Source organism: Anas platyrhynchos, chromosome 27, assembly GCF_047663525.1.
Source record: "Anas platyrhynchos isolate ZD024472 breed Pekin duck chromosome 27, IASCAAS_PekinDuck_T2T, whole genome shotgun sequence".
Lineage (NCBI taxonomy): Eukaryota > Metazoa > Chordata > Aves > Anseriformes > Anatidae > Anas > Anas platyrhynchos.
Genome location: NC_092613.1, coordinates 3,375,195 through 3,384,684, shown reverse-complemented (window position 1 = coordinate 3,384,684; position 9,490 = coordinate 3,375,195). Strand labels below are relative to the sequence as shown.

General features: G+C 63.2%; 1 protein-coding gene across 2 annotated transcripts; it reads right to left on the bottom strand.

Moving 5' to 3' along the window:
* Positions 1 to 855: 855 nt before the first annotated feature.
* GNAT2 (G protein subunit alpha transducin 2) lies at positions 856 to 8,797 on the bottom strand. Of its 2 annotated transcripts, none has more exons than XM_027443471.3 (9): positions 7,417 to 8,797; positions 6,470 to 6,512; positions 6,096 to 6,237; positions 5,858 to 6,015; positions 5,346 to 5,474; positions 4,905 to 5,034; positions 3,110 to 3,263; positions 2,602 to 2,807; positions 856 to 1,787 (listed from the first exon to the last, which is right to left on the bottom strand). In XM_027443471.3, the coding sequence occupies exons 1-8, from the start codon at positions 7,532 to 7,534 to the stop codon at positions 2,617 to 2,619; spliced, it is 1,065 nt and encodes a 354-aa protein (XP_027299272.1). In that variant the 5' UTR covers positions 7,535 to 8,797; the 3' UTR covers positions 856 to 1,787; positions 2,602 to 2,616. The 2 variants fall into 2 exon arrangements, with proteins under 2 accessions (XP_027299272.1, XP_071884734.1); XM_072028633.1 differs by lacking the exon at positions 856 to 1,787 and adding an exon at positions 1,794 to 1,925.
* Between the last annotated feature and the right edge of the window lie 693 nt (positions 8,798 to 9,490).

Sequence of the window (9,490 nt, the reverse complement as noted above, 5' to 3'; positions counted from 1 at the left end):
CCAGAAGTTCTCTCCCCTTCTGCGCTTTGCCCGTCCAGCTGCAGGAAGGCACGCACTTGGCTGGGAAGCGGGCGTAGCTGATGGGATGTGCCTGGGAGGGCTCCTCGGGCCGTGTAACACATGGCTCTTGGTGCTCTCTGCTGCTCCCGAGGGCTGGGGTTGTGCTGGCACAGATGGCAGAGAGCAGACATCCATCCAGTTGTTCACTGCTCTGGGCTGCTGTTAGGTGACGTGGCTGTAACCCGTTCTGAAGCTTCTTGCCTAGAAGTGCAGCGCTGCAAGAGCAAGATAACCTGAGGGGTGCTTCTGGGTGTGGGAAATGGCCATGTCACGGTGTCTGCTGGGTGCCAAACATGCAGCAGTGCCCAGCAGCTCTACAGACTGTGGTTATAGTTCAGATTTTTTTTTCCCAAATTACCTTGAGCTCTACTGCCTGTCTGACAATTCCCTTTTAGCAAGGCCTCGAGGCTTTACTTGAGCTTCACTCTAATGCATGACACAGCTCGCCTTGTCTTTTAAACAAATTAATGCAAAGCTTCCCTGCAATCGCATTCCAACCGCTGCTGGAGCCGGGCGGGAGGGCAGCCCCAGGTACGTCCCTTATCATGGGGGGGGTGTTTTGGGAAGGCTTAATTCCAGCTGGCAGTGGTTTGGTGGCACCCATGTGCACCCCTGGACAAGGAGGGTGGTGGTGGCCCTGCTCCGTGCCGCCTGGGCACAGCTGATGGTGGCGGGGGACCCGTGTGTGCAGCACGTGGGGAGAGCAGCTCAGGCAAAGAACACAAAATGTTCCTTGCTTCAGGCGTTCTGAGACAGGAAAGGGGCTTGGGAGCAATCATCACAGAGACATGCAAGTGGGAGAAATGAGACATCCATGTCATGCATAGTTCTTTATTTTTTTCCCCTACTGTTTAGTGAAGCCGTATAGGTGACCCTGCAGTAGACATTGAGAGGATACGGGACTTGTCTACAGTACCGACACGGATTTATTTACAAACAGTAAGAGCAAATACAGCTCTAAGTAGCAGAATGAAAATCTTTCAAGTAACCATTTCCTCTTTATCCGACCCCTTCCTCCGCTGGAGGCGTGGTGGCATCCCTTGGCCCCCAGTGCTCCTGCGTCCCCTGCCCTGGCTGGTGGGCACGGGGCAAGGTGGCCAGGACCGGCCGCTCGTCTGCTTAAGGCTGTCTGGGGGCAGAGCACAAGGGGGGGCAGCAGCAGCTCTCGACCTTTTTCCAGTAGGAAGATTTTTCTGAGAAATTCACCGAAGTCTCGGGACTTATGTACAGCACAAAATAATTCATTCCTCCTGCCACAGGGCTGGCTACCAGGCATGACTCGGAGGCGGCACCCCCCTTGCCCAGAAATTCCCTGTTCAACCCAATTAAGGTTTGACAAAGCGGGCGAGGGCAGGGCGGGTGCCTGGCACCGGTCCCGTGGCGGTGCCACCTTCGGCTGTGCAGGGGGGCGTGTGGCAGCTCGGCGTTAATTTCTCTGATGCACTGGGGTCTGTGTGCTCTTTGGTGTCAAACCGCTCCGCATCTCATCGATCAACGCTGACCTCCCAGCACTGCAGGGAGCCGGGGTTTCTTTCTTTAAAAAGAGGAAATGGCCGTGAAAGGGAGCAGGAAGTTCGGCTTCAGCCCCTGCCTATTACGGGCTTGAACGCAGGTGGTTGGTTGAGTAGGTCATAGAAAAAGTGGGGGCCAGGTAGCTTTTTTTTTTCTTTAATCCTTTTGGCTCTGCTCAGCAGAACGGCGATGTGAAGCTGAAGTCATTTTCTCTTCTGGCAGGGAGGAGGAAAGAAGAGGGTATTAAACACAGCAAAGGTGTTCCCAGCGTAACGCCCGGGAAGGGCTCTTGTAGAGGCAGATCTGCATTGCACCACCGGCCTCAAAAGCAGGGCCCGGGCGGCAGCACGTAGCTGGAGGGTGAGGGTGGTGTAAACCTGTTATTCCCTAGCTGATCGTTGGCTGGAGCTTTCGCTGCTGCCTGTAACCCAGGGAGAAGGCAGGGCCCCCCGGCTGCTGCCAGCACTCGATGTGCTCATCTTTTCCGTGGTGCCAGCAGCGGGCTCGCAGCCGAAGCCTGCCGCGTGCTCCAAGCAGAAGGGGGCTGCCTTGGTGTGGGGAGCCCTGGCCCAAGGCTTCTCCCTGTCCTATTGCCGCCCGCCTGCCCCATTTCCCCTGCAGCTCTCAGCAGTCAGGCACAAGGGGAGCTCCTGCTGCTGTTTTTAGGGAGCAGTGAGCAGAGTGTTGTGGCAACAGGAGGCCTGAGATAAAGGCGTCTGATCCTGCTGAAGTGCATAGTTTGGGCTATAATCTGCTGTTTCCATCTCTCTCCACAAAGCAGGGGTGTGAACGTGTTTTGTCAGGCTGCTTTGCAGCAAGCACCGGGCTGCTCAGGGAGCGCAGCGAAGCCGTGCTCAGGCAGTGCTGCCCTCCTGCTGCTGCCAGCACGTCCCTCACCCCCGGAGGTTCCCAGCCCCAGGCTCAGGGGCTGCCCTCACCCTGCTGGCTGTGCCCCCCCACCCCCCTTCCCCAGCGCTTTTTGTGGCTCAGAGGCTGCTGCTCGTGGCTGCTGGCTGCCACGGGGAGTACCTGCCACGCGGATGTTCAGAAGAGCCCGCAGTCCTTGAGGTTCTCTTTGATGATGACATCTGTGACTGCGTCAAAGACGAATTTGACGTTCTGTGTGTCTGTGGCACAGGTCATGTGGCTGTAGATTTCCTTCACGTCCTTTCGCATGTTGAGATCAAGGAACTGGGTCTTGATGTAATTTCCTGCGTCTTCAAATGTGTTGGGACCTGCGGAGGGAGGGGAGCGATTCGCTGCAGGCGCCTCTGCCGGGGTGGTGACGCTCGGGGCTGGGGGACCTGGGGACGCCTGGGGCTTGTGTTTGGGATTCAGCCCCGCAGCCTGCCTCCCAGCTGGGTGCTAACCGCAGCTACCAACTCAGTTTTAAAAGAAGCCGTTTTGCCCTGCTTCCATCCTCCAGATGGCACCAGTCATGCTGGCCTTGCCCCCGGTTTGCTCCCGGCTCCAGGGACTGCTCCCAGCGTAATGGAGCCAGTGAAGGGCAGCCCCCAGGGGCACCAGACCCACTCACCATCATAATCGGGGAAGCAGATGCTGAGATGGACCTTCTTGATCTTTTCCTCGAAAAGGTCCTTCTTGTTGAGGAAGAGGATGATGGATGTGGCGGCAAAGAACTTGTGGTTGCATATACTGTTGAATAGGTGCAGGGATTCGTGCATGCGGTTCTGAAAGCAAACGGGACAGGGCATGGGCGCTTGGTTACAACCAAACCACCTTTTGTGCCCCGGTGCTATGACGGGTGCTTTGCCCCAAGCTGCAAAGCAAAGGGCAGCAGCAGTGGAGCAACCCTTGGGGCTGTGCTGTTTGCTACGGCAGCAAATGGCTCTGCCCTCCAAAGAGCCCCCTTGCTCTTCTGAAGAGCTGCAAAGCCCCCGCACTATGGTGCGAGCGACCCAGGTGTGTTGGGGTGCTGCTCATGGTGGGGAGCAAAGCAGCTGCAGGCAGTGTGGGGCTCTGGGGCTCTGGTCCTGACGGTCAGCAGCACCAGCTTGCACTGATCCCCATGGGAGAATCGTTGGCAGGAGGAGCCCCAAGCGAGGGCCCCGTGCCCCTCTCCACACTGGCCATGCGGTGCTGCGATGCTGCAGGATTTCCCCGGGGTACTGCAGTCCTCAGCTGTTACCCACAGCTTGGCTTCGAAGGAGCACGGAAAGGGGAAGCATCGCCCTGCTCTGGTTTGGGGGCAGAGGTGCATTTTGCAGTTCGCTGCAGGGAGGACAAGGCTCCTTCCAGCTGGACCTTTGCAGCTGCCCGCTGCAGGCAGGTGCTTTGATGGGGATGGGTTTTCCTCATCTAGGTCCCTGCTGTGGCAGCGTTCCTGTATTGCTTCGGTGTCTGCGGCTCCTACAGTTTGGCTTAATCCTGCCCTGTCCTTTGCAGGGGAAGCATTACAGCCCCTCCCAAGGACTTCAGTGAGTAAGGTGTCATTGTGAGGGGTTGGGGAAGGGCTGGCGGCAGCCCAGGCACACCCGGTGTCACCCAGCCCCAGGCAGCAGAGCCGAGCTCTGGCAGCACCCAGCTCAGCACACCGGGGAGCATCCGCGGGACCGTCTGCTACGGGAGACAGCAGCAAGGAGACTTTGCCCCAAGCCGTGGAGCAGGGGAGATGGCAGCCTGCTTTTCCTGGTTGTCTTCGCCCCTTATTTTTGATGAGAAATAAGGCACCTTCTTGGGGCCATCGTGTTTCTGCTCTCCAGGTCTCTGCCCTCAAAGCTGCTTTCCCCGAGCAATGCACGGCCCTGCCGGAGCAGCCCCTGCCCAGAGCCCAGAGGCTTCGCTTGGTGAGCTTCTGCTCTCCTTCCCCGTGCTGCTGCTCGTGGGGAGCAGAGGAGGGTAAAAGCTGTGCCGTGTTGCTGCTCCTCCACCCCCCAGCACCCTGATTTGCTTCGTTCCTCCACCAGGGCTCTCTGGGCCCCTCTGCTGGGGCTCCCTCCCCTCCTGCGTTGTCTCGGTGTGTTTGGGTTGGCTCGCGGGGCTTTGCTGCACCTGGGTGTTTGTTCCCATAGGATGGCAGCTCTTGGCCAGGCCTCCTTGGAAGGAGCTGTTTTTTCCTCAAGGTCAGCAGGATCAAACCCATGGCACAACCGCCCCAGCGTCAGCTTGGTTGGGCTGTTCCTGCCCCGGGGGGAGCGCGGGTGCACGCAGGGGCTGGGGCCGGGCTGAGCCACCCCCGCTGCGCCCCGTCCCGTGGCTGTGCCCCAGGCACCCAGAGCATTCACCTGCCCCACTGCGGTCAACCCGCGTGGGTGCTGTCACCCAGCTCCTCTCCCCATCGCTGCTGAGCCATTCCCCAGCCCCAAACCCACCACTTCGTCGTCCTCCACCAGCACCATGTCGTAGGCGCTCAGCGCCCCGCAGAAGATGATGCAGGTCACGCCCTCGAAGCAGTGGATCCACTTCTTGCGCTCGGATCTCTGCCCTCCCACGTCGAACATCCTGGGGAGGGGACAAGGACGGGGCGGTGACACGTCTGCTCCTGCCACCCCCGCTGGGATGGTGCCGGTGCCCCCATAGCACTCGGGGGGCACGGGTTCGGTGACCCATCTCTCATCCCCCTAGTCTAGGTGGCCCCAGAGCATCAGGGGGACAATTTGGTACCTTCGTCCCTGACCCGGTTCCCACTGTCGGGGCTGGAGGGGCTGCCCGTGCTCACGGGGGGGTGTGTGTGTGTGTGTGTGTGTGTGTGTGTGGGTGTGTGTGTGTGTGGGTGGGTGTGTGTGTGTGTGGGTGGGTGTGTGTGCGCCCACCTGAAATTCAGGTCCTTGACAGAGAATTTGGTCTCAATGATGCCCGTGGTCTTCACCCGGGACCGCAGCACGTCCTGCTCGTTGGGGAGGTACCCGGGGGCCGTGATCCTGTCCAGCTGGTTCAGGTAGCTGCGGGGACAGCAGGGGACACGCTGTGGAGGGGCTGGGGACATCCCGGTCCCTGCGGGGGGTGCGATGCCAGCCCCGGGTGACAGCTGGGCTTTTAAGGGGTGTCTGGGGCTGGGGCTTGGTGAAGGACGTGGCTCCAACCCACACCCTGAGGGGCACAGCGGGACTGCAGCTGGGCACAGATGGCCCTGAGCTGGCCTCACCCTGCCCACGCAGTGGGGACATGGGGACACGGGGGGCTGCGGCCAGACAGCACCCGTGGGGCCCTTGGGTGGGCAAAGAACAATGTGGTGCGTTGCGGCTGTCCCCAGAAGCAGGGAGGGGATTTTGGAGCTGGGAGCGACTGCAGTGGGCGGGGGACCCGTGCGCGCCCCCACACTCACTACGCGGCTGAGTCGTTGAGCTGGTACTCGGCGGCTCTGTCGAAGCAAGCCTGCACCCCCCCGTCCTTCCACAGCTTCTTTATGCAGTCGACAAGCTCGGGAGGCATGGTGCCCTCCTCGATGGAGTCGGCCAGGTTGAAGAGCTGCCGGCCGTCGTCCTGCAGGAGAGAGCCCTTTGCCACCGTCCCCACGCGCTGTCCCCTCCCCTCGTCCCCCGGGGCGGGACGCCCCCACTGACCGCCCGTCCCGACTCGGCGTAGTCGATGCCCAGCGTGGACATGGCGCGGATGATGGCCAGGATGGACTGCAGGATGTTGCCGTAGATGATGGCCTTGAACTCCATGCACTCCTCGGGCGAGTAGCCGTCCTGGTGGATGATCCTGGGGGCCACACGTCAGCCTCAGTCCCAGAGCCCGGCACCCTGGGGTGCCCCCCCTTTCCCCAGCATCACCCCCTCTTTGGGAGCCCACCACCAGCATGGCGCTGGGGACACCCCCAGCTCCTACGGCCCCATGCTTCTGCCAGGGGTTTCCGGAGCTCAGTCCTTGTCCCCCCTCCCCCAAATCTGGGTACCCCGCCATGGGGCACAGCCCTTGCCACAGCCGTACTCACTTCATCTGCTTCACAATGGTGCTCTTGCCCGACTCTCCAGCCCCTGGAAAGGAGTCAAAGGAAACCTCAGAGGTGGCTGGGGCACTCCGCATGCCTGACACCGCAGTGATGGGCACTGCTCTGTCCCCCTGCCCTGCCCATCACCGTGGCTTCAGGCCTGCAGAGGCTGCCACCATCCCTGCGCTGCCTCGGCGATTGCCTTGGTGCTTTAAGCGGCTTAGGGCAGCACAGGAAGCTGCTTAGAATTAGGGTGCTAATCGCCTTGACCCTGGCCCCCCCTCACCTGGCTAAGCCCCCGCTGCTGCTCCTGTCCCCCGCGCCCCGCGGGGTTACCCCGATGGCTGAGCGGGGAACAGGGTCCTCCAAGGGACAGTCCCCTCCTGTGCCCAGCAGTGGGGCAAGGTTTGGGGATGCTGAGGGTCCCACTGACCCCCCCACGCCCATCCCCACAGGTGTCACCAAGGTGTCCTGGCCTCAGCCACTCCATTCCCCAACCCCATGGTGTCCCCTTGGTCCCCGCCACCCCTCTACATGCCACCAAGAGCAGATGCCACCCCCGGCTCTTCTTAGGCACAACCCTGGGGGACACCCAGTGGGGGGACAACCCTCTGCTCGCTAAGAACAGCTCGTCAGACTAACGAGAACCCACCCAGTGCTGAGGGGAAGGGGGTCTCCTGGGGACAAAAAGGGGCAGCAAGAGGAGAGGATGGGGCCAGGGGCTGCGTGTCCCTGCACCGACACCTCTGGGGCACGCGGCACCCCTGGCACCACAGCCCCAGCCCCTCTCTGTCCCCTTGCCCCAGTTGCTTTTGCTCTGTGCCCATCCCCAGAGGATGCAGCTCCCGATGGGGACCGATGGGGTCCCTGTGCCAGGTAGGGACATGGGACAGTTCCTGTGTCCTCCCTGTGCCCAGCCACCCCCTGTGGGGATGTCCCCTCCACCCTACCAAGCAGCAGCAGCTTGACCGTCTTCGCCTCCTTATCTGCGTCCTCCTGGAGCTTCTTCTCCAGCTCCTTGGACCTCTTGGCCATCTCCTTATCCTCTGCGCTCGCCCCGCTCCCCATGGCGTCGTCTTCCTCTTCCAACGCCTCGAGCTCCTCTAGGTCCCCGGGCTCTTCCAGCTCTTCTCAGGGGGTGCGCACGCACCCCAGGGGCGGGCGGAGGGCGAGGGGGGAGAAAGGGAAGCCCCGAAAGGCCGAACCAGGCGCCCGCTGCCCCGCGCCGTGCCAGGGGTGCTGGAGCGCTCGCCTGGGTGCTCGCGGGCTGGCTGCCCCCCGAGCTCTCTCTTAATTCCCCATGGATAACCCAATTTCTGGGCTGACGGATTTGGGGACTTTTTATCTCTCCATGTGACCCAGGAAATCCAATTAGCCCAAGATGGCAAAGATTAGGGCTCGGAAAAGAAAGAGCATCTCGGGGAGGCGGCCAGGGAGGTGGGCACGGTGCCTTACGTAAGGGGGCAGGTGGCATGTCACCCCCCACCCGCCGGGGACGGGGACACCCCAGGTCCTGTGGGGTGTCTGGGGGGCTCTGTGGGTTTGGGGCACCCCACTTTTGGGTGCCCCCCCGTGGGGCTGCAGGGCTGGGCTTTGTGCTGGGGATGGGCTCAGCTCAGTTCACGTCACACCCAGGGACCCCGGGTGCTGCCGGGGTGGTGCCAGGGGGATGGCGGGGCTGGGGGTTTCCTCCTGTTGGGGAAATGGAGCTAATTACTGCGGGCAGTAACGAGCACCCGTAACCCTGCACTGCTGAGTGCCGCTCGCTGGGCCCCTCTCCCTCCTGCTGCCTTAAGCTCTTTAACAGGACGGTGCTCAGCCTTCCTCCCCCCTGCCTCCTCCTCCTCCTCCCCAGCCCAGCAGGACCACAGGGCCCCCGGGGGGGTGCCCCCTCCCCGCGCTGCTGGGGCTGGCTCCGGGGAGGTGGCAGTGCTGGGGACAGGGGACAGCCGCTGGGTCCCCGTGGTGGTGCTGCAGGCCCCAGGGGTTTGTTTGTGACCCCCCCGCGCCCTGTGGTGTCACCGGGGGTGGCATCCCCGCGTTTCCCCCCCCCACAAACTTGCTCCCGCCATGCCCAGCAGCGGCGGTGGCATGGGGACAGCCTGTCCCCGCTGTCCCCACGGACACAAAGCCCCTTCTGAGCCTCTAATGAACTTGGCGCTTACGAAGGGGGTCCAATTAAAATACCAACCTCCCGACCCAGAGGCGTGGGGGGTGGTGGTGGTGCTGGGGGGGGGGCACGGCTTTAGCCCAGAGCTCAGGCTGGGGGGGCCCCACCGCCCCCTCCCCGACAGCCCGTGTCCCCCCGGGTGGCCCTGAAGGGCGCTGTCCCCTCGCTGTCCCCGTCACTGGGGCTGGGGGGCACGGGGGGGCGGCGGCAGCTCAAAATCCCCCCGGCTCCGGTGCCGGATTGGGGGCACTTGGCACCCACCGGCACCGCACCGGGAGCAGCGGCGCAGGTACGGGACGGGGGGGGGGGGACAGGGGGCGACACCCCCGGAGCACGAGCCCTTCCCCAGCCCTGCCCTGTTTGAGGGGGGTTGGCTGGGGGACAGAGGGGGGGTGGCCGGGGGTGGGTGGGTCAGGACAGACCCCCCCTTCCCGGGCAGGGTCTGGGGGTGATGCTGGGGGGGAGGCCCCCTCCTGGGGGGCTGTGTGTGCGGGGGGGCAGGGATGAGGGTACCCCTCTTTGGGGGGCTTCGAGGCCTGGCTCTGGGGAGGGGGCACCCGGTCCGGGGGCGGTGATGCTCGTCTTGGGGGGGGGTCTCGCTGCGGGGCGCTGATGGGCCGGGGGACGGGGGGGGGTGCGGTGCTGGGGGGGGGGGGTCAGAGCCGTGTCCCCGGCAGAGGGGGGGCTGCTGGAGGTGCTGATGCCATGGGGGGGGCAACTCCACGTCCCAGGGGGGGGGCGATGCCTGCGGCGGGGGCTGGAGGGGGCAGCACCGCCCCCGGGGGCTGCAGCGGGGCCGGTTGCTGCGACAACCCCGGGCCGCCTCCTCCCCCCCCCTCCTCCTCCTCCTCCTC

What these genes read in the sequence shown, in the direction of transcription:
- GNAT2 (XM_027443471.3), bottom strand. Translation starts at nt 7,534, where the DNA reads ATGGGGAGCGGGGCGAGCGCAGAGGATAAGGAGATGGCCAAGAGGTCC. An exon ending in ACCATTGTGAAGCAGATGAA is followed by an intron (nt 6,238 to 6,469) that starts GTGAGTACGGCT and finishes TGTGGCCCCCAG; the next exon opens with GATCATCCACCAGGACGGCT. An exon ending in ACGCCGAGTCGGGACGGGCG is followed by an intron (nt 6,016 to 6,095) that starts GTCAGTGGGGGC and finishes TCTCTCCTGCAG; the next exon opens with GACGACGGCCGGCAGCTCTT.